We start from the raw sequence: 25,466 nt of genomic DNA on the forward strand, positions 1-25,466 counted from the left end.
GCTTCTAGGAAAGACCCATGATAGATAAGCTGGTTCTCATTTAAGGACCAGTCTACTTAAGTTCAGAGGGTTGAAGTCATAAATGGTACAGTGGATAGATTACTAGACTTGACATCCATAACAGATTTCTATTCTTGCCTCAAATATTTACTAGCTGTCCCAAGCAAGTCCTTTAATGTTTGTAAGCCTTAGTGTTTTCATCAATAATTTGGAATAATAACACCTTGTCCAAACCAAGACTGTTAAATGATTTATCTGTAATCACAAAGATAATGTCAATTGCATGGTATAGCATGCTTTCCTTGGAGTCAGGGAGACCTGGTGAATTAAAATTCTGCTTCTAGCTCCAGGATTCTGGACAAAACTGCTTGTCATCAGAAAATAACATAGGTAAAGCACTGCCAGTTTTAAAGCGCTTTATAAATATTCGCTACTGCTTTTGTTGTCACAAGATAGATCACAGTGAATTGTGAAAAACTGAGAAACTATACTTATTAGGGCTTAGTAGGCTTGTGATCTTCACTTAAGAAGTGGGATGGGGAAGGTTATAAAAAGAAATCTTTGAAAGTATATTCTTTTTCTAGGACAACCAGAAAGGACTGTGTAGTTAGTGTTGCTTTTTGATCCTGCAAACTCTTGGAGAGCTCTTGAAATAGAGCAGAAAGAACAGTGATGCTACAGTATAGCCACAAGTCTATTTTTGAAAATTGCATGAAAACATTTTGATTCATGGTATTATGTTCTATCGAGGAAAAAAAATCTATTTCATTTAAATTGGGGATTATTTTTCCAAATTCATTTCAGATACCTGTGTCATTCCCTCCAATCTTTGTCAGCTGACAAGTTTGGAGTTTGCTCCCATAAGAAAAAAATTTAGACCAATGTCTGAGTAGTGCATGCAACAGTTATCATCTAGAAATATCTGCTATTGGGCAAAATGATGTCTTCATAAATTCAAGTGTGGTTAGGTGGCAGGTAAAAAAGTTTGTTCCATTTATACTTCTTAGTGGTCTGGACTTATTGCTGAGAATGAATGATCAGATACCTCAATAGGCCCTCCATATCATGAGCTAAAGAAGGAGGTGATTTAAGGTAACCAACTCAAGTTTAAAAAACAAAAATAAAAAACTAGCAATTCTCTGAAAAGGAATCTTTATTAGACCAACATAGAATACTGGTGAGAAATGAAAGTGAGTAGATTAAGGAAATTAAGTGATAAATCCTGATATTTCTATAGTGCTTTTAAAATTGCAGACCATGGATTATTTTATGTGAGTGATATCATTGTGCCCATATTAGAGGAAAGAAAATCCAAGGCTTGTTAAATGATTTCTCTGTGGTCACAGAGATAGTGTCTTGGAGTTAGGAGACCCGATAAATCAAAATTCTGCTTTTAGTTTTGGGATTCTGGACAAAACTGCTTAATCTTTCCTAATCTTATCCTCCTCATCTAGAATGAAGATAATTAGAGTTTCTATTTTACAGGACTGTTTTATCAAAAAAACAATATAGAATACTTTAAGGTACCTCAGAGTCTCTATCTCTGTCTCTGTCTCTCTCTGTCTCTGTCTGTCTGTCTCTCTCTCTCTCTCTCTGTGTTTGCCTCAGTTTCTTCGTTTGTAGAATGAACTGGAGAAGGACATGACAAACCACTCTAGTATCTCTGCCAGAAAAACTCCATGGCCAGTATTGACTTGCCATAGTCCATGGTATCACAAAGAATTGGACACAACTGAATAACAACAATTATTCTCTAAATTCGGATTTATTTGGGGAAAGGATTGGTTTGCAGTTTTATTTGGAACCATATTGGGGGACTAAGGCTGATAGAAATGGGAAGATTTTCTTCATGCATATGATCCCTTAAAATACTCTTTAAGATATTGGGATATTTAACCATTTTATATTCCTTAGGTATTTGTAATTTTGTTTTGGTCTATTTTCCCCCCTTTTTTTGTTCAAAGTATATTTCTGTATTTAGGTCACTGGGTAGTTATGGAGGGATTTAAACAACACTTTTAACAGTGAAATGAGTTCAAACATACACAGAAATAACTCACTTTGACGACTGGAAAGCAGAAGTTAATAGGATCTGGACCTTAATTCACCAGTCTTGAGCCAGAAATTCCTTTGACTTAAGGCTAGTCTAAATTAAAGAGTAGCAAATTGCCTCTTTCATTGGAAATAAGCAAAATCAGTATTCTGATAATAAAATGTTTCGTGTGCATGTCAAGACAGAAGGAAACCATGATGAAAGTCAGAGGCATAAAAAAAAAAAATCCAGCAGCTTAGTTTGGGAACTAAAAATACTCCCCCAGACTGTATTTGTATTATGTGAGTGCAACTATAACGTCTATCTCAAGGCTTACCCTGATGATTCTTGTATTAGAGGACGTTGCCTTAGAAACAGTGCCCAGAGAAAATACCATTTCCACAAAGCTGAAAAGATGTCAAATTTCAGGCAAGTCTCTGTATGTTCAGCACTCATGCACCAACTGAGTTTAAGAAAAGTCAGCATAAGGATGCTGACCATCAGAAAATCAATTTTTTTAGCCTATCGCAATTCAGGAAGAAAAGTTTTATTCCAGATCTGGTGATTGGAGTGTCCATACTGATGAATTCATAGATCCCTGAAGCATTGAAATAGCTTTTAAAGTAATAGAATTGATTTTTTTTTTTAAATTTTCTAACAAGCATGCCAGAACTGACATCCGCAAAGGCAGTATTGACCCTTTTAAACAAGTTCTTTTGTAGAGGGACTATTCACTGATGTAATGATACTGCCCTTCTTCAAAACAGTTTGAGAACTGTCTCCTCCCATCTTGAGAGTTGGTTAAGAGTCACATGAGATTAATGGACAACTCACTTGGTAGCCATCCCTCATTTGACCTTAAACAGCATCATAGCTCATTTCAATCACCAGCTTGTTTCCAAATGACTCTGGGCAGTTTCTAGAAATCAAAACCACCCTTAGAAGACAAAGATTTGCCACCATGGAGGATATACTGAAGCATGGGACTCAGGCTTTGAAAGTGGCTCAGGAAGGAAAATTTTAAGATTGTTTTGAGACATAAAGATGTGGTGAGAGTACAGCCTCCCCAGGCATTGGCCAAGACAAGGCTCTCTAGGTTAAATGTGGTACCAGTTTGGATTTTTAAAAGACCTACAAGTGCAGGTATACACCGACACGCAAAAGCCAATGATGTGATTTTATTTTCATGTCTCTTATCATCAAATTATCAGATGAGATAACCTTTGTAAAACACTTAGAGTATCTGGCTTGTTCCCTTCTCTTCCCCTCTTCATCTATTGCATAATAGATGAAGTACAGAAAAATAATGGATTAGAGCAAAGAAAATCAGCTTTTGGTTTTTCTTTCGTATTTTAAGGAACTCACTAAGTAGTTTAGGCAAGTAGGCAATAAGCATTTATTAGATACTTTTTGTGGCACTCTGCTAAGAGTTGAGAATACAAATACAAAGAGGAGGGAAGAACTTGCACTCTGTTTCAAGCCAATTTCAATAGACTGAGAAAGCCACCTGCATCCAGAGAGGAATATAGTGACTAAATGTGGATCACAACATAGTATTTTCACCTTTTGTTTTTGTTTGCTCTCTTGGCTTTTTTTCTCTCTTTTTTTCCTTTTTGATCTGATTTTTCTTATGCATCATGATAAATGTGGAATTATGTTTAGAAGAATTGCATATGTTTATCCTGTATTGGATTACTTGTTGTCTAGGGGAAGGGAGAGAAGAGGAGGGAGCGAGAAAAATTTGGAACACAAGGTTTTACAGGGGTAAATGTTGAAAACCATCTTTGCATGTATTTTAAAAAATAAAAAGCTATTATTGTAAAAAATAAAATGAGTCTGCCCTCAGAGAGCTTATGTTCTAAAAGGAGAAGGCAACACCATAAAAGATAGCTTTAAAAAACTGGGGATGGAAGAAGAGAGGAGAAAAAAAGTACCTGAATATAGCTGTGATGAAGTTCATAGAATCAGAAGCACAGCTGAGAGAGAATGGAAGACCAGCATCTGGTCTTTATCTTGTTGATACAGAGCTATTTTCATGTTGTTTCCCTCATGTAAGCTCCATGAAGGCAGGAACTGTCTTTTGCCTAACTTAGCACGCTTCCTGGCACATAGTTGCTTAATAAATACTTGTTGACTTGATGCAACTCAATGCCTCCTTCTCCTCCATCATATGATGGATATTAGAGTGTCATGAAGACTTTGCCTGAAAGTCAGCAAGATGTCTAAGAATCTGCTTTTTCCTAGTTATAAGAAGCCTAGAATACAATGCATCCATACCAAGAAATGCTCTGTCAGTAATTAGTAAGGTATTTGTTCTTTATTTCCTTCTAATAACAAAATTCAGGGCTCAAGTTAGCTTCCAAACAAAGTTTCACTTTTAGAGCCTACAGTGATTATTCCATCTTCATTTTGGTTTCCTCAGGCAGAAAGAGTTAGTATAACTAACTAGTTATAATTATATGACTATAATTAGTTGGAACAGAATTAGTTTAAATTTGGAAGAAGTTGAATAATAGAACACAGACATGTAGAAAAGGGAATTTTGGGGGGTATTTTCTTTAGCCAGTTAGCTTACTGGTGAAACTGAATGAAACAATGATGGAATCAATTATAAATGAATACAAACAGAACAGATTTGGAGTGAATAGGTTGTAAGCTTTCTGAGACAGAAACTACCTTTTGTCACTTTTTGTATCCCTAGAACTTAGTACAGGACCTGGTACTTAGTAGGTTCTTAATAAATAAATAAAATATTTATTGATATTATTCTTTTTACTAGATGACCATGGTTCTGTGTAGTTCTTAACTTGGTTGCAAAACATTTAAACATACAACTTAGTGGATAACAGATACTTAGTGGATGTAGAGCTGGATTTTGAGTCAGGAAGAGTTGAGACTAGTCATTTAATCTACTCAGTGCCCCAGGTAACTCCATAATATTGAATTTCAGAGCCCAGTTGCTGACCTGCCTTGGAAAGGGGTGTTTGTTCATTGGGAGTGCCCAACATCGATGAACTCATAGATTCAGACCTACCCACCAAAAAAAAAAAAAAAAAAAAGCTAATGGTGAAACATTGTTGGTTTTCTTCTAGGCCTTAGCCGACAGCCTTCAGCACAAACCCACTGCTAAGTTTTGGCTGGTTACTCATTTTTCCTCAAGAGAGGCCCAGGACTAGAGAACAGGGGTTTTACAGGTCAGAAATGAAGACAGAACTGAATGTTGAAAACCTGCCCAGAATGTTCCCTCACTCTGTCTGACTTGAGCCAGAACTGTTCCCTGTGCTTTCAAGAATATTTATTTCACACACAGACTTTTGAGACCAATGGGTTCTTTCCAAGCCCAATTAGATAAATTGAAACGTGCCATGTATCCAGCTAGGGAAGTCTTGGTCTCAGAGATTTGCAAAGCCAGCAGTGGGTTTAATTTTATCCCACTCATGCATGGGTCATCCATCTTAATGCTTATCTTTCATCCCTTGATGTTAAAAAAAAAAAGTATTCTGTAATTCTTATGTTGACCAAAGACTATTGGGATGTCAAGGACAAGTTAGAATCAGTGTGGCAAAGGGCAGAGTGCTAAACTTGGGTGCACGAAGACCTGAATTCAAATAGTGCTCTTATGTCATCCGTGACAAATAATTTTTAACCAATAACTCCATCTCAGTTTCTTCTTCTTCTGTAAAGTGAAGATGATGATAGCATCTATCCCACCATTTATTTTGAGGATCAAATGAGAAAACGTATGTAAAGTACTTTGTATACCTTAAAATTATATATATACCAGCTGTTAATATTATGAAAACTTCAGCATCAGTTTCTCTTTGACCATAGATTCCTTCCCCCTCTTTCCTCCCCAAATTAGAGTACTCTTAGTGCTACAAGTGTTACACGTGAGGAACATAAGAACATGAGTTTGGCTGGACCATAGAACATATGAAAAGGGAATAATTTATAATAAGACTGAAAAAATATTTTGGCGACAAGTTGTTGAAAAGCTTTAAGTGTCAAACTGAGGAATTTGTATTTGATCCATGAAATAAAAAGGAGTCACTGACTTTTGCAGGGAAGGGGTAGTAGAGTGCCATGTTGAGATTTGTACTTCAAGTAAAAAGCAGCTGTGTGAAGAATAGAATGAAGAGGGGAGAAATTTGAGGCAGGAAGACTAATGAGAAGGCTGTGTGGATTTGAATTAGGGTGGTGGTGAACAGAGGATAGCAGGTAGATGGGAAAGATATTGTGCAGGTTAAAAACAAGATCCGGTAGCCAATTGGAGGTATGGGATGAGAGAGTATAAGGAATCAAAAATGACTCCATCATTGAAAAAAGTTGTATATTTGGGTAATGGGGAGAATTGCAGTGCTTTCAGTAGAAATGGAGATGTTCTGAAAGGAAGAGGGAGATAATGAAGGGTTGGAGGGTTTTTTTTTTTTTTTAATGCATTGAGTTTGAGATGCTTATGGAACATTATGGACGTGTAGAACAGGAGTTCTAGACTGGGGATTATCTTTCTCAAGATGATGGTGATGAGGTTACCAAGGGAATGTGCAAGGAAAGAAGATCCAGGACATCACCTTGGAGGATACTTATAGATAAGGGACAGGTTATGGATGAAGATTCAGCAAAGGAGATTTGATGGTCAAACAGGTGGAAGAAGAACCAGTTTAATTAGAAAAATTCAAAAAGGAGGGAGTACCTAGAAGAGAGGGCATGGAGTGCTGCAGAAAGGATGTTGGCAAACTTTGAGGGCAAAGGACATTTTTTGTTTTTTATTTGTATTCTTAGGCATGTCATAGCCACTGATTGACATATAGTAAGTATTTAATAAATGCTTTTTTGCTTGATTGAAGGAGAACATTTTCATTTAAATGATAAGGTCAGAAGCAAAATGAAGAAAAATTCACTAAGGGGAAAAGTAGAGCTGTTGAGTATACAGTTTTGGTTTTTTTTCCTAGAATGAAAATGAGTGAATATTTCTTTTTGGGGCAAAGAGATTTTGATTTTTCTTTTCATATGAATATATAATCTAAAGTTCCAAGAAAGTAAATTAGTACAAATTTCTAAACTTCTGAAAACTGTAGAATTCTGTAGGTGGAGATGATCTTAAAAATTATCTGGTTCAACATAATTTTTTTGTATCACTTTCTACTAGTCTTTCTTGGGTCAGACTATCTCTCTTTTTCTCCATCTCTCAACCCCACTAGTGTCTTCATTTCCAGTGTTACCTTATGTCTGCTTTTTGTGCCTTTTATATGTGGAAAAGAAATAGAAGATGTCTTCTAGAGAGCAATACCTCCATGTTAGGCTGGGTATGGGCAAAAAAAAGCATCCAGTAACATTGGTATATATGCACATACTGTCTCCTCTATTAAAATGCAGGCTCTTTGAAGGAAGGAGACGGTTTCTGTTCCAGCCTTTACCATGATGCATGGCACATAGGAAGCCCTTAATCAATATTGATTGATTGATTGACTGACTGATTGCTTGTTTACTTACTATTTCTGTAAGGTGCTGAAGGAGACTTAGACCTCACAGTGAGCTTACAGTCTGATTTACAAGTCTTGTGACAGCTCCAAGGAAGAAAGAGTAAATGTATTTAGTCAATTCTGAATCATTTAACTTCTTGAGGCCTCTGTTTTCTCTCCTTTGTGTTGAAGCTTAAACTGTAAGGATTCTGGAATTTTTTCCAGCACTGAATCTGTGACCTTAAAATGTTGTGACTGGACTTTGAGCCATATTCCTGTGCTATAACATGGTGACATGGAAACAATAGGATCTGTAGAAAGAATATTGAATTTAGAGCCAGGAGTCTGGGATTAAATTCTTCCCCTGACATTTACTATAAGGGATCTTGATCAAATCACTTAACCTTAATTTCTTCTTCTGTAAAGTGTGGAAGTTGAGCTAAATGTTTACTATGGTTTGGATAAATAACAGGGTTGTTTTATTTGTTTGTTTAAAGGAAATCCTACCTCTTCATTAGCCTGAACTGCTTCATTTTTCCTATGACTTCCTAATAAGCAATGAAATAGTATTTGGTATCTTCTTCCAACATTGTGGAAATTCAAATTGTATCACTTGATATTGAGGATAGTTATCCATTTATATAGTGTATTGCAGTTTGCTGAGCACTTGAGAGGTAACAACTCATTTTATCTTCATATTTACCCTGTGAAGGGGGTGCTGTTATCTTTATCTCCAGTTAACAGATGAGGAAACTGAGGTAGAAGGCAGTTAAGTGATTTGCCCCAAGATGACATTGCTAGTAAGTATATCTGAGGCTAGATTTGGACTGTCAGTCTCATCACTGGTCTTAGTTGCCCATTTCTGAAATGATCTCAACTTTGAGAATGGAGGTTTTTCCCTAAAATGGACATGACCAGTTGCATATCAACTTCTTTGTTGGCTCAGATGTTAGGGCTTACTTTGTTGGTATACTCAAGGTTGTATATAGTTGTTTATATATTCAAGTTTGCTGGCTTTCTCTGGTTCAGATGGGCTAGGTCTCATTTCTTGGATACTTTTCAGGCTTTCACCTCAGTTTTGTTTGGGGGATTCCCATTGACTTTGAAAAACACTTCTATATCTGTGTTGAGTATAGCAGCTGCTGACATGGCAACAAAAATATACAACATAGAAGGGGAAACTAGACCAGTAGCAATTCTACTGAGAGTGAACTGAGGGTAGCAGAGATAGCTATAAATATCTCCTAGAGACCTCATCGAGAGGAAGAGCTCTTAATCCATAGGGTCTTGTGATCATAGATTTCATGTGGTCCATGGCTCACAAGGGGGAGAAATTATCTTTTATTTTCAATAATTTCTAATTGAAATTTTGCATTTCCTTCAGTTATTTAAAAGCGAGATCTATATGCTTCCCAAACTGCTAAAGGGTGTCCATAACATGAAAAAAAAAATTAAAAACTCCTGATCTAGGGGAACATTTTGAGAAAGGAGGAAGGAAATGAGCATTCATTAAGTGTTTACTATGTGCCAAGCATGGTGCTAAACTTTGTACAAATACTTTCTCATTTGAGCTTCACAAGAATCATATGGTACTCGTATGATGCTCCTTATTTTTTTTTTTATTTTAAATTATGACTTGAAGGAAATACTAAATTTTGATTATAAGTTAGTAAAAATAAAGATGTGATTCCCCCAAGTTCATGGTCCCCTGAAATCTATCTCTGGACCCCTACATCTAAGAACTCCTAATTTAGTTCAACCCCTCATTTTACAGATAAGGAAACTGAGGTTTGAGAATTCACTCACGCTCTGTGAGCCTCAGTTTCCTCAAGAGTAAAATGAGATTTTAATGGGTTCTATTCATAATGAGTCAGAAGTGTGAAGTGGTAACAAAAATACCTTTGAGATCATAGGTTTCATTAAAAGAAATATAATGGTCTTCTTTCCTTCTTCCCGGCTTCTACAACTAATAGAGCATTCCGTCGTGTATTATGACTGTGATACTGTAAGGATAATTCTTTGCATGTAGTTGAAAACAAATTGATTAAATTGAATTGGATACATTTATTTGTGAAATGAGAACATGACTTGTTTGGATTTGTATTTAAGACGTACAATCTGGCTCCATATTCTTAATTAATAAGTAGCTAGAACTGACCTTTGGGTCTAATTCTGTTGAGTGAATATTTAGAAAGTTGTGTTTACTTAGAATCATATTCTTTTAATGTTTTTTGCTTTTATATCACCTATACTCCCCCTCCCTCCTGCCTTGTAGTGAGCTATCTTTTATAACAGATAAGGAGATTGGGGGGGTGAAATTTAAGGGGGGAAGCAAAAAAATTATTGAATCAGGAAAGGTGGGAAGAATCAATTCAGCAAAACAGATTAACACATTTAAAATATGATAAATTACACAGTGGAATTGACTTGAAATTAACTCTAATCTGTGACACTAAGTAGCAAGTCACTTAACTTTTGCCTACTACATTTTTCTCCTCCGTAAAATGGGGATAAGAAGGACCCCTATGTTCCAGGACTGTTATGAGTATTTCAAAGAAGACAGTATTTGTAAAGTGCTTTGCTAACTTAAAGCATTATCTCACTACTATAGATATTATATTCAAACCTGTGAATCCCTCAACCCTACCCTCACTGAGCATCTACTTTGTTTCTAATTCTTTGTTACCCTATGGCATTTTTTTTTAAAAGCACATTGCTGTAAATATTTTGATGTATATGGCTATACTCATAGAAGTAGAATTTTTGGGTTAAAGTGTCTGGACTTTCTAGCCACTTTTTTTTTTTAAACATTTGGTAATTATACCAAATTACTTTGCAGAATGCTTATACCAATTGATAACTCCACCAACCAGGCATTAATGTAACTATTTTACCACAACTGCTCTAGCATTCACTATTCCCATATTTTTCATTAAAACATATTCTTGATTCCCTTTAACAATCGAAATCTTCAGCAACTTTTCTATTGTCTTCAAACAACTTAGCCTATCTCAGCCCCCATGACTTATGTGTTATTATAATCACTAGCCATTGAATTGTATTCTTTCCTCTACCTCCCACTTACTTGAGTACTCAAAAGGGTACATTCACTGTTACAACTGGTTTTGTATAACTTTTTCTTTGACCTAAAAGAGAGCTCTTTGGAGGTAGGATAGACCTAGAAATGACAGTGACATAAAAATAAAAGAAATCTTACTTTAAAATAAATAAACAACTACTTTTCTTTCCTCTAAAAGATAGCTAAAACTTCTGCTTTTCTCAATCCTGCCCAAAACAATCTCCTTTTTTCTTACTGAATTACAGTCTTGCAATAGCTGGAATGGTCTATTTGCCAATATATTAAATACCTGGCAAGCAAGAAAAAGGTGTTTTAGAAAGTTTTTTTTTAAAAGTAAGTGTTGGTCAACACAAAGGAATCATACAGTTAGGAAAATGTTTTCAGTGTTTATGTTCCGATGTTCAGACCAGTCTGGCTCCCTTCTTATTTGTAAGCATTGGGGTTATAATCAGTCTGACTTATATTCCTCATTGATTCATAGAAATATATTATAGAGTGTTCATCTCCAGACTGTAGTTTTAAGCCACTAGGGTAGCTTTGAGAAGACTACAGCATCCTTCTGTTCATTTTGTTTACTCAAGACACCATTATTTGACTGGGGTAAGTAACAAGCCTATGTAGTAACTGCACCCCAGCAATATAAGTATTATATGCTAATGAGCTTGTGATTGACTTTACAAATACTTATTCAAAATATCTTTGCCCCCACATTAGGACTAATGTGACTATTAATTTGGGGTAGGAATGTTTCCTGGTTTTCATTTTTGTCTTTGTGTAAACCCAGCATTTATTAGCATACAGCAACAGACTCAGATAGTTAATTAACAAATACTTGTGGGTTGACTGAGTGATCACTCCTAAAAGGACAAGCCGATAGCAAAAAAAAAAAAATCACATTTTAGACAGCTCTGGAGCAGGAAGGCACAGGGAAAGGATTTGAAATCTGCTGCCCATACTACAAAGACAACTCAGTCTGAATTAATTATGCGATTTAAAAAATTTATCTTCTGTTTTTCTATCACCTCAATTTCCAAATATTTCCCCATTCCTCATACCTAGTACCCTTCTTTGTGACAATGAATAAAAAAGAGAGAAAAAAATGATTTTCGCTCAACTGGCCAACCCATCAACTATGTCATGCTTGATAATGACTCATAGTCCTCTCCCTCTGCAGAGAAAAGAAAGGGAGAGGTACACTTTTCTCCTTCTTTGGGGTCAAACTTGATTACCATTAAGTCCACAGTGATCAATTTCTTTTTTTTTTTTTTTTAATTATTCTTTCCATTTCCATTGTTGTAGTTAATGTGTACTACTTCAGCTACATTTGGTATCAGTTCATCTTAAGTATTCCCATGGGTCTCTGTGTTCTTCATATTCATAGTTTCTTACAGCACAGTAACACGGAAGGAGCTTTTAATGCCAGAGAAAACTTGGGAAGGAAGAATATCCTTATCTATCCTTTGGGATTGCTTTTACTGTTATTCATACTACATTTGTTCTTTTCCATAAGAGATAGACTTAAATTTCTTTTGTTATTCTGTTTCTGACCAGAGTTTATACTTTGGAAGAAAAGTCATTTCAGAATTTTCTTTTCAGCACTTTATAGACTATATATAACATTTATATTGAAATTTTGGGTCCAACAAACTTATTTATAGACAGTAACAAAAATTATTAATAACATTGCACTTTACAAAGAAATATCCTTGTGACAGTTTTGAAGAGTTATGTACATGTTATTTTCTCCATTTTACAAATGAAGAAACTGTGTTTTGGAGTATTTAAGTGTCTCTATATAAAGTTTATGTTGTTGATAAATATTGGGGTAGGAATTCAAATCCAGGCAGATTTTCTTTTGGATCTTCCCTGCCTTTATCCTGCAAATCCACTTATCTTCCTAGTGAAATGATGGGTTTACTGCTTTTTTTCTTTAAATGATTTTTTTTTCTTAAAATTGGTTTATGATTTGCTTTGTTTCAGTTAACATTTAGATGTAGGATTTCTGAATTGTGGGAAGTTTGTTTTTTTTTTGTTTGGTTTTGGTTTTTTTTGTCATCAGCTAAGCTTAGCAAAGCTATAATACTGTAGTATCAGAAGGAAAATGGTCTGTAATGCAGCAGTCTTTTCCCATCAACAGACATGATTCTTATCCTCCAGATGGCTGTTGAACTTTTCATTGCAGAATCTGTTGTAAAAGAGAAGTGACCTGGAGGGAGGAACAGGCTTTCCAAACATGTAGAGTAGACTTTTCATGTTTTGTTGGTCAGGGTGATGATATTCTGGAAAGAAGGCTGCACTTCAGAGTTTTAAGACCCAATACAACAAGCATATGTTCAATTAAATGTTTCCATGTCACTCACTGTGCTAAATGCTGGGAATAGAAATACCAAGAAAAATATAGTGGTGCTGCCATCAAGGAACTTAAAATCTAACGACCAAAACCAACCTCTGTCCTAGGTACTCTCAGTGACTTTTGGGCAAGTTTCTACTTTTATAAAATAAGAGGAATGGTCTTTAGGGGATCTCTAAAATCCCTTTCAATTTCCACATCTACAGTTTGAGAAAAGCTATGTAGATTTTTATTTTTTATAAAAATAAAAATTTCAGTTAGTCTGTCAACAGATAGTTATTAAACTCTTACCGTATTTCAGGAGTAGTTAAGTGTCGTGGTAGATAATGATGGACCTGGGGTCAGGAATATCCAGCCTCTTATACTTACCAGCTGTGTGATCCTGGACAAGATTATTTAACTGTGTTTACCTCAGTTTCCTCATCTGTAAAATGAGCTGGAGAAGGAAATGGCAAATCCCTCCAGTGTCTTTGCCAAGAAAACCCCCAAGTGGGCTCACAAAGAGTTGGACGTGACTGAAAACGACTGAACAACAAAAGCTGTTCCAAACACTGTGTTAAGCTCTGTATCCATATTCTTATCTAGAAGGATGAAACAATTTCTACTTGATAAGAGCTGACATTATAATGGGAAAAGCAATAAGTATATGTATAAATATATCTGGCATAAATATAAAGTGACTAAATCCAAATATTGACAGTAACTAAATGCTTTGATAGTTGGAAATGGAGAGGGCCCTAGCAATTGAGGGGAATCAGGAAAAGCTTCATGCAGAAGTTAAAGACACGCACATTTTGCCTAGTCTATAGGTCCCTATTTTAGGCTTAAAATTCTCTCTCTTAACTGATACTACACAAGTTGCTAACCACCACTCTGAAATCTTAAGTCTTTAACTTCACTTGCTTCCATTTTGTTTGTGTTAACGCCACCTCTGTTTATAAAATGCATCAAAGAGATGCTTCATTTTATCAGACAGTCTGAAACCTCTGTACTTTCAGGTTGTTTTTTCATCTTTTTTAAAATGATTGAATGAAAAATATTTATTAAGTACTTGATATGTGCCAGGCACTGTGGTAAGCATTGAAAATATAGATTCAGAAGAAACATTCCCTACCCTCAAGGCTTTTATGTTGTTTTTTTTTTTTTAATATGTCTCTATATTTTCCCTAATCAATAAAATCTCATTATCTCTATCTCCTGAAGAAATAAATAAAAACAAAACCTCTGTTAAAAATGTATAGCTGAGCAGAACACACTCCACTTTGGCTATGTCTACTTCCTCCAAAATATCTCAATATATACTTTTGAGGCCGTCACCTCTTATAAGGAGGTGGTAGCATGTTTCATCATGAGTCTTCTGGAATTGTGATTGGTCATTGCGTTGATTAAAGTTCTTAAATCTTTCAAGGTTGTATGCCTTTGCAATATTGTTATTATACAAACTCTTCTTATTCTGCTCACTTCATTTTATGTAGGTTCTTATAAGTTTTCCTGAAACCATCGCTTTCACCGTTTCTTATAGCATAATAATATTCCATCACAATTATATTCCATAATGGTTGCATCCTCCAGGAGATGGGCATCCTCTCAGTGTCTAATTCTTTGTCACTGAAAAAAAGAGTCACAATAACTATTTTTGTACACATGGGTCTTCTGGTCTCTTTTTAAAATCTTTTTCAGATATAGATCTGGAAGTGTGGGTGTGTGGGTGAGTGCGTACATACATGTGTACATGGGTACAAACATATTTCAGACAATGCCCCCCAACTCATTAAAATGTGTATATCCTTTGACCAGCATTGGGATATGCCTTCAAATTCTTTCCAGAATAGCTAGGCCACTTCACAAGTCCACAAAACCATCAATGTGTCGGTTTTCCCACAGTTCTTCTAGCATTTGTAATTTTCCATGTTTTATTAGCTCCTTTTTTTTTTTAAAGTCAACTCAGTGTGATAGTTTAAATACAAAGCCTCCTAATTTACATTTCTCTAATTATTAGAGTATTTTTTAAAAATTTGATTACTTTGGATTTCTTCTTCTGAAAACCACCTGTTCATATTTAGCCATTTTAAAATTGGGAAATGGGATTGTTTTTCATCTTCTGACACTTGTCCCTTTAGAATGACACTCTTAACATAGTTTGCAACCTTAAGGAAGGATGGAACTGTTTCCAGAAAAAAAAGTTTTTTTTCCCCTTCCTTCATTTTTATGTAATAAAATCGAGGGCTATGTGTAAGAAATGCTTGCTGCTTCTTTGCCTATTTCTTCCTACTTATCTTTTCTTACACTTTCTTCCTAGGTTGTTTGATGTATGTACAGTCTCACGGACAGACAGGGAGACCAAGCTTACGCTAGTGTTTGAACACGTTGATCAAGACTTGACCACCTATTTGGATAAAGTTCCAGACCCAGGAGTACCCACGGAAACAATCAAGGTACTAAGAAATCATTCTGTTTACTGATTGTGCCTGTACCATTTCTATACTGAAACAAGTAGAACTAATATGTTTGTCATATTTAAATTTTTAGAATTCTCATTTAATAGGATTAGCTTGTTCTCTATCAGAAATTAATTTTTATTACAATCCTTCATACTAACCTCAGAGCCAAAGATGGTTTGGACTCAAGTTCTTTCTGCCTTAATAAGGACAGTATAATCAATAGACTTTAATTTTGCTATATGATTAGAGTTTAATGTTTATCATCAGGATGTCTTTTATGATTACTCAATATTTTTATAGTTGGATCTTAATTTAACTAGTAAAACTATTAGTAAAAGACATGTTTGTCTTCTTGTTAATGACTCTTTTTTTCTAAAAGTCTGGTATAAGAATTGAGAAACCTATGGTTTCATTAATATAGAGAATTCCTTGATGAAGATAATTTCCTTTGTGATGCAGCACATCACCTTCTTAAGCTACATCTTTCTAAAGCAATAAGAAGTTAAATGACCTACCCAGGATCACACAGCCTGGATATCTTAGAGGCAGTCCCCAAAATTCAGGTTTCTTGGTCTCTAAAGTTGGCCATACTGGCTCTACAGGAAAATTCTTTGCCTTCTTGAATTCCAGTCAGTTGGTGTTTGGATTACTACAGGTTTTGCTGTATTTTGAATTTCAGTCTAGTTCTGTTAGATTTGTAGATGTTCATCTGAGGTCCTTGTGAAAAGACCCCCAATTTTCAGACATAGGAATTTGATCCAATGTATCATGTATGTAGCAGGATAATTTTAAAAGACTCATAAGAAATAAGAAACTTTTTCTAAATAAGAAATCCAGAGCTTTGAGGCTCAAAATATGCCAATAAGTTAGGGCATCTTTTGAGGGTTCCGTCATTTACTTATAAGTAGTTTTTCTCTGCTCAGAGTAAGAAGTGCCTTTTTTGGTAGGAGCTGAAATGCGTTCCCTGTTACTGATGAATTTAGCTGTTTAATGGCTCATTTTTCTGGCTACAATTTGACATTCTCTCCAGCCTGGCTTTCCTACAGTCATAAACTGCCCTAAAGACTTCTCTTTTACTGTACTTTTGTAAATCCGGTAATGTTTTGTGTAGAGAAATCCCTTCACTTGCCTGAGACTCAATTGCCTCGTCTGTAATATATCAAGTCTAGCCCTTCTAGACAGCTACATGGCACAAATGGATAGAGGGACAGGTTTCAAGTCAGGAAGATTCCTCAACTCAACAACTAACTGTTTGGCACAGTGGTTAAAGTGCTGGACCTAGACTCAAGAAAATCTGAGTTCAAATTCAGCCTCAGCCCCTTGCAGCTAGCTATATGTCCTTGGATAACTAACTGCCTTAGTTTCCAAATCCGCAAAATGGGGATCACAGTATCATCTATTTCCCGCGGTTGTTGTGAAGAAAAAATAAGATAATAATTGTAAAGTATTTGGTGAGTCTTAAAAAGCTATATAGGGGCAGCCATATGACCCTGAAGTCAGGAGGACTTGAGTTCAAATATGAACTCAGACACTTAACAGTTATTAGCTGTGTGCCTTTGGGCAAGTCACTTATCCCCAGTTGCCTTGCAAAGGAAAAAAAAAAAAAAAGCTGTATAAATACTAACAATTAAGGATCTCTTACTAGCCAAGACAGTTTTGAGAATGCAGAGGCAAAGTGAAGAATGGTCCATGCCCTCAGCAATCTTGTATTCTACTGAGAGGATAGAACATGTTCATAGATGAGTAAGTCCAAAGTAATTTGAGAACAGAGAGATAGTTCATTAATAATTTTTATAGATAGGAAAGATTGAACAGGAGATGACTTCTGAGTGAAGAATTGGGTAAAGCTAAAGATTCTGAGAGAGACAAAGTGGAAGGACAAGATCTGATTGTACGTGGGGAGTAAGGGAGAGGGAACACTTAAGGTATCATTTAACAGCTTTTCCTACTCATTTAAACACCATTTAAATATGTGGGTTTTATTTAAACCACTCCCAAAACCAGGGTGATCTGTTCCTTCTGGATGCAGGGTAGGGCCTAATGTGTGTCTGGGAAACTCAATCTTTACGACGTTATGCCTAATGTCAGCCTTGTATTTTTTTGTAAGTAAAATGGAAACTGGTAAATCAAGAAAAAGATAAGGGATTTAACTCTGGATAAACAGCAATAATGTAGAATATATGAGAATAACATCAATTCTTTGGATATCTCATGTGCCTTTCATTTAAAATTCATTTATAGGAACGAGAGAAAAAAATTCAAAATAAATTTTTATTGGGTCTTTTAAATTCTGCACTGGTGTATGAGAAATAGATTTGGAAAAATCTTAATGAACACTGGCATATTGTGGAAGGGTGCCTAACTCCTCCTTCTTCCTAACCACCCCCTCCCCCATGACCAGAATCCCTGATGCTCTGGAACTAACATTCCCTAAAAATGAAAAAGAGACTTAGATTTTTTGTTTCTTTTTTTTTTTTTTTCAATCAGCAAATACTTGTTTTTTTCCTCCCTCTCATTTATCTTCCCCAATTTAAAAGAATAAACTTTTATGACAAATGTACATAATCAAGCCAAACAAATACTTGCATTGGCCACGACCAGAATGTACGTCTCATTCTGTCTGGAGTTGAGTGACCCGCTTTATCGAACCTGTGGATTTATGATTGGTCAGTGCTATTGATCAGCGTTCTTAAGTCTTTCAGAGTTGTCTTTGCAGTGTTTTTATTGCTCTATAACTTGTGATCCTAATTCTGTCCCCTTCACTGCATCTATTCATTTAAATCTTCCCTATTTCTCAGAAACATTAGCTTTCATCAAATCTGAGAGGACAAAGATATTCCATTCCATTCCATTCCTGTATCATAATTGATTCAGCCATTCCCCAAATTGATAGTCACCCCATAGTTTCCAGTTCTTTGCCACTATGAAAATGGCAGACTTTTGAACATATTGGTCTGTTTCTAGCAATTGTTATTTTCCTTTGGGGGAGGCATCTTTGATAATTTTAAGAGTGGGAGATCTTTAGAGTTGCTTGAATTTGTATTTTCTCTCAATTATCTTTAACTTGGAGAGGGTTTTCCCTATAATGCACTGACCCTGATCTTGCTGTCATACCTAGGGTTCAGGCATAGACATGCAGCAACATAAAATTCTGTTTCCTCTGGTGAATCTTTTTAAGGGAAAATAATCAAAAGAGCGTGTAAAATCCCATATATGGGCATCCCTGCCCAGCCATGCTCACAGCCTCACCCCAATACCCTCACGGTCACACATTTTCTGCAGCTTGTGGATTGTTGTTATGACCTGCTTCAAAACATAAACCAGCAACATGCAACATCTACCTTCTTTAAGTGTTCTAGAGACCTGTTCCAGGTAAAAAGCTTCCCATCCATCACCTGATCTCTGGCAGCCAACTCATTTTGGTGCGATGGGAGCAGCTTTCCACACCTTGCCTTCTCCACTCTCTCCTGCATTCAGCACATCCATTATATTCAACTATTATGTATGGCTCCATGTACTTCTCCGTAGAATGTCCCAGTAGTCTTCTGCATGTACAAGAAATCCCATAGGACTCATTTTTTTGCACTGTTCTTTTATATTTGTTAATAACAGCTAACATTGACAGAGTGCTTTAAGATTTACAAAGTGCTTTATGTGTTATCTCATTTAGTCCTCACAATTTTGAAAGCTAGATATTATTATCCCCATTTTACAGATGAGGAAATTGAGGCTCAAAGAACTAAGTGGCTTGCACATAGTTACACAGGTGACATCCGAGGTAGGATTCCTGATTAGTCTAGCAACCTTCTATTGAATCCCCTAGTTATCCATCCAATGATGCCCAAAGGGTTCATCCCCTTGTGCACGTCTTATGCTATATTTCCCCAGATACTTTGGAGGGTTATTGTGGTCAGTTAGGACCTTAGTATGAATCTGTCTTCCATGAATTGTGAGATTGTCGCCCCCCACAATCCCTCTGAAACTCTTCTCCCCTCTCTGTCTTACCTGTAAATCTGGGCTCCCCCTACTCTAATAAAAGAACGTGGTACTCCATCTTGCCTGGTCACTGCCCACAGTTTCCTCACCACCCTGCCTCTCCCATACTTGTGACAGTTAAAATAAAAGCTCTTTGAAAGCCAGGACTGTCTTTTGGGCTTCAATTTGTATCCCTGGGGCTTAGAATATGTTCTGTGCTTAATAAATGTTGTATCTCTGTCATATCTCTGTCTCCTTAAATCAGTTGACTAGTTAATTCTCCCCCGTCTTCCCACCCCTAAATGGAGGGAGTTAAAAACAGCTCTAATGGATCTCTCCCCCTCACCATTCTCTCTCTGTGTCTCTGTCTCTATCTTTTTCTCTTTGTCTTTCTCTCTCTCAATCTCTAAATCCCCCACTCCTTCTCTCTCTCTCTCTCTCTCTCTCTCTCTCTCTCTCTCTCTCTCTCTCTCTCTCTCTCTCTCTCTTCACCTGTAAAATGGAGTCATCAGACCTCTTTCAGTCACTTTGCAAATCTCAAAGGTGTAATGTACATGCTGCTGAAATTATTGATGTTATCACTATCTAGCTCTTTAAAGGCAACTAGCCTTTCTTTTTCTTGGTACAGAGCTCTGCATATATTGGATATTCTATAAATGTTGGCTGGTTGGCAGTGCCATTTACAGATAATAATTGGAAACACAGAGATGGCGTCACTTGAAAGAGAGCCCTGTCTCTCCTCTCCATACCATCTGGCCTCCTGACAGAATCCACCTCAGAACAGAAAGTATTTTCCATATACCTCGATGTGACGCTAAGTAAATAAAGCTGTATGGAACTCAGAAAAAGCCAGCAAAATTCAATCTGTGGCACTTATTTGTGAATTAAATCTGATTTTTCTCTTAGAGTGGATTTTTTTTTTTAGATACCTGTTGTTTATAGTGCTTTCAGCAAAAGAAATAAAACATATTATTAGGTTTACTGTACAAAATCCAGACTGCAGAGACTTCTGACAGATGCTCTGACAGCACCTGTTTTCTGCCTCCAGGAAATATCTGCTTTCATGAATAATATCTGCTTGCTGTAAACAGTGGCTTTTATGTTGGTGTGGGATGCTTAGAACTGAATCATCTCTCCCTGTCTGACATAATGGAAAGTGACTAGTTCACTGGGCTTCAGATGAGGAAAACGGCCCATTTCCCCCATCTTCCCACCCCTGAAATGGAGAAAGAAAAAAAAAAAAAAGCCCTAATGGGTCTGCCTCTCTCTTCCTCCCCCTTTCTCTTTGTTTCTCTTTCTTTCTTGTGTGTTTCTGTTCTGTCTTTCTCTGTCTCTCTTTGTCTCTTTTTATCTCTGTCTTTTTCTGTCTTTCTCTTTCTCTCTGTCTGTCTGTCTCTCTCTGTCTCTGTCTCTCTGTCTCTGTCTCCCTCTCGCCAATCTCTGGGCACCTGGTGGTTTTTCACTTTGCCTGAATCACTAGCAGGTGATTTGTTCCATCTTTGCCGAGCCCAGAGTAAATTAACATGAAAATGTCGCTTCTCAGAATACAAGGCAGCCTCTAATGCTGTGCTGCTGCTCCCGATCATTAGCCATCTGCCACCAGCACACTTACTCTGTTTATCACATTAGAAATTCGGAGCAGATGTTGCATAATAAGGTGATTCCAAAAACAAGGCAAGAAATTCAGGGAACAAACACACCATGATAAATGATGTAATTCCGGGAGGAAATTGAGAAAAATCTAAAATCCTCCTGATCTGTCTGGTTGAGGCAACCTAGCATTTAAAAGAAAGTCTCATGCAGTATCTGGCATTAACTTTCATATCAAACTCTAGATGTCATACTACTAGAAACCTTCTTTGAAAGAAAAAAATGCCCATCATTTAAATGCAAATGACTGAAAGATATCATATAAAGATGGTTTAATGAGTTGTATCATTTTAACTAGTTCTATGGTGGCCAAGAATAAACAGACTCCTTTTAACTTCCATCTCATTGACCAGTCGTGCTAAATTGGACTTTTACTATGGTCTTTAACCTACTTAAGGTGTTTCAATCTAAGGCAATTATACTAACAGTAGTTTGTTTTTATTACTTATGGCACTTAGAGTAGAGAGCAGACTTTGATCCAGTTAAAATGGCTTCATTTTCTCTTTGCTTATACACAAGATTCTTAATTTCCCATATGTCTGCTTTTGCACAAGATACCATGGACACCTTGAATATACTTCTTCCTCACCTTCACTTAGAATCCCTAATTTCTTTTAAGGTGTGTTCTATACAAAGACCTGAAAGTCAGTGCCTTTCCTCAAAGATTATCTTTATTCTTTATATATAATAGTTTTCACGTTGCCCTTTCACATTAGACTGGAGCTCTTTGAGGGCAAGTTCACCGTAGGTACTTAATAAATACTCATTGACTTGATGTATTTATTTTGTGTAGTCCACTTATGTGCATTCTGTCTCCTCCAAAAGAATGTAATCTTGAGAGCAAGGACCGTCTCTGTGTTATATTTGAATTCCCGACAACTAGTTTACTGCCTAACCCATAGGAGATTCTTCATAAAATGCTTGCTTGCTTACTTAATAATGTATGATCTGTGTTGCCCAGTGAATTTCATGTGGTATCTGCTTTTTCAGGCCCATTCCCCACTTACCCCTACCCTGCTCCGAGCCTCTCTAGGAGCCGGTCCAGCTTGAGGCCCTGGACATCGCTCACCAGCTGCTCATCCAGAGTTCTCTCTGCCTTTTTAGATACAGTCTAATTTCAGAATCCTGCCACTTTTTTTTAAGGTCTCACTTCACTCTTAAACTCATACAGGCCCTTTTGTGGTAATTCTTTAAATAAACAAATTTGTTGTGAAGGATGGCTTTATCACCCCTGTCTAATTGTGTTATGTAATCTCAAGGCCATAATATTATAATTATGCGATTTACAAAAAGTCATGAAGTGGTTGATAGATCAATGGCCTCCAAGCCAACTTCAGGGCCTTTCCTCTGACGTGACTCTGGACAAATCACAGCATAGAACTGGAAGTTGGAATGACAAGATTTGGAAGGAATTTTCACGTCCACCTTGTCCAGTCCACACGGGACAGAAATCCCCAGTATATTATCATTTATCCTTCCAGTACCTTAGTCATCACTGTCTTGCTGTACGTTTCAGAGATGGTCCTGACCTTCATCATTAGATACAGTAGTTCTTTCACATGGGAGTTTACTAAGTTTATTCTCCCTTCATCAAGACCTCACATTTACAGTTTGCAAAAGCATTTCTTTCATAACGTTTTGCTGACTTATAGTGAGAGGAAATATTGTCTAATAGAAAATAGTGGATTCAGAAATCAAAGATCAAGTCAACGAGCATTTATTTAGTTCGTGTTCTATACTGGGCACTGTGACAGATACAATGGGAAAAAAGACAGCTCCTACTCTGAAGAAGTTTACATTCTAAGGGTCTGAATGCAGGTCTCAGTTCTTCCATATGCTAGAGAAGTCACTGTGGTCCTCAGTTTTCTCATCTGTAATTTGAAAAAGATGGGCTAGATTCCTAATGTCCCTCACAAATTTAAAATGCCGTGGATCCAGAATCTTTGGTTTTGAGGTCTTTTATGCTTTATACTGACTACACCAGACTTTGTTAGTATCTTTCAACAGAATGCGGGTATTGAGTTATATCTGGCTCTTTGTGACTCCATTTTTAAAATTGTTTTTTGGTGGATTTTTAGGGCAAAAATATTGGAGCGGTTTGCATTTATTAAGTACCTCTTGTGTGCCAGGAAGTTTGCTAACCATATATTCCAGATGTGATTTAATCATTGTAGGATACAGTGAGACTTTATACTTTCTGATTCTGGACCATACACTTTATATTCATATTGCCTAAGATTATATTAAGGTTTTTGGCGACCAAGTGGTCTTTGCACCAGTGACTCATATTGAGGTAGCATTCAATCAAATATATATATATATTTACAAAATATATATATATTTACAATGAACTATTTAAATAAATTTCTAAGTTTTCCCTATGCTATATTGTGAAATAGCTTTGTTAATTTAAATTAAATAAAAGTGGAAACAAAGTTCGGACATTCATCAAAATATTCATGGCATCGTATGGTATTTTTTTCCTTTTTGGCAAAGAACTGGAAATGGTGTACCCATTGATTGGGGAATGCCTTCCCCTTCATGTGCTTTACAATCCAGTGACACTGGATTCCTTGCTGTCTGTCTGTCTGTCTCTCTCTTCTTCACACATTCTCTCTCTCTCTCTCTCTCTCTCTCTCTCTCTCTCTCTCTCTCTCTCTCTCTCTTCTCTGCTCTCTTATATCCTAGCTTCTTGCCATTTTCACTGACCACCCACCCATTCTGGGTTTTTCTTTCTGCTCAGCTCTGTCTCCTGGCTTACTTTAGGTCCTAGGTGAAATTCTCCTTTCTACGAGAAAGCTTTTCCAGTGCTTCTTCATGTTCAAACTTTCTTTCTTAGAATCTTAATTTATCCATTGTTTCCATGTTTTCTCTCCATGGCACTGAGGACAGGTATATTTTTTTCATCTGTCTTGGTTTCTCCATTAGTTACATAGTACAATACCTAGATATATATTAGGTACTTAATAATACTTTTTGTCAATGAAATATTATTTTGTGGTAAAGTATTAAAAAATTGGAACTTCAGAGTCATGGGAAAATGTGTCTAAAAAACCAAAATTAAGTCAGTATTAGTAAAAAACACAATGTACACATTGATTACAGGTGAGTACTTCAGCACTGATGAAGAAACAGGAAGGAGTAATTGAAAAAGCAGTCATGGTGGCAGAAAATAGATAATGAACCCAGCCCCTCTCTTCCCTGTTGAGAAATGTGGCTGCTGGGGGGGGGAAATACCTTGTCTGACATGATCGCCCTATTATCTTTTCTGCTCAGTTTTTATTTTTTGGTTACAAAGAAGGGTTCACTTCTGGACTGGGGCCAGAAGATTGATTCCCAAATGGCAGTGATGTAAAGGTAAAAGAAAGGCATCAATAAAATTTCTTTAAAAAATTTTTTTAAAGCCCTCAGTCAATGCAAGATTTTACATTAGTTTCATCTTGTTAATATCAGCCTCTTGGTCTTATCAGAGAACATTAAGTGACTTGCCCAGAGTCACTCAACCACTAACTGTGAGAGACAAGATTCAGATTTAATTCTTCCCAGTGGCAAGTCCAGTGGTTTGTCCACTCTCCCATCCAGTTAACGCTAAAAAGAAGTTCTGGATTCATCATCTGTGAGCAAGTTATCCCATGTGACATATACATCAGCTGGTCTGGGAGTGTCTTCTTTTTACCTTTCTGTTCTGTGATCCTAGTGAGCAGCTACATGATCCATTGAGTCGAGCACTGGACCTGGAGCCAAAATTTGAGTTCAGATCTGGGCTCAGACACTTACTAGCTGTGTGACTCTGCAGTAGTCAGTCCTGTTTGCCTTAATTCACTGGAGAAGTTGGACATGACTGAATGACTAAACAACAACCTTTGTGACCCTCGTTAATTAATAGTACAGATTTTTTCCATGTCTTGATTTTCCTCATCATGGTTTTGATGTACAAAAGGTTAGCACAAGAAATTAAAATGGAATTTTGGGAGAGCTGCAGACAACTCATGAAGAAAATGTTTAATAACTCAGAAATACGTAAAATATATGTATAGTATTGTATAATATAGCCTATGACCAAATACTTAGCCCAAATTTTATAATAGGTTTCTGTAAGCATCCCATAAAAGAAAAAGAAAAAAGATTCAGATTTTTCTGGTTTAGAAGGCCAAGAGATTTTATATGGATTTTCCAGATCGTGGGGGCACCAAGCTCTTAACCCCTATAATGTGGAAGGGATAACTATAGTTTTTATTTCCTCCTGCCAGCTAGAAGCTTTCTCTTCCTGGCTTCTTTCACCGATCATTTCTTCCATCTTTTCTAAGGGATCTCCATGATAGAGTGTCAAACTTGGAATCAGCAAGACACTGCTTCAACTCCTCCCTCACACACCTACTAGCTATGTGATCATGGGCCAGTCAAAGGGGATTAAAAATGCTTCTTGGCAGACCAAGACACATAGCTGGATGCCACTGTTTTTTTTACACATGGACAA

General features: G+C 36.5%; 1 protein-coding gene across 1 annotated transcript in view; it reads left to right on the forward strand.

Moving 5' to 3' along the window:
• Positions 1–25,466, forward strand: part of CDK6 (cyclin dependent kinase 6) — a 258,667-nt gene that overhangs the window by 44,117 nt on the left and 189,084 nt on the right. The window contains exon 2 of the mRNA XM_051961217.1: positions 15,223–15,358. Within this exon, the coding sequence (XP_051817177.1) occupies positions 15,223–15,358 (136 nt within the window). The remainder of the gene's footprint in view (positions 1–15,222; positions 15,359–25,466) is intronic.

Source organism: Antechinus flavipes, chromosome 5 (assembly GCF_016432865.1).
Source record: "Antechinus flavipes isolate AdamAnt ecotype Samford, QLD, Australia chromosome 5, AdamAnt_v2, whole genome shotgun sequence".
NCBI lineage: Eukaryota > Metazoa > Chordata > Mammalia > Dasyuromorphia > Dasyuridae > Antechinus > Antechinus flavipes.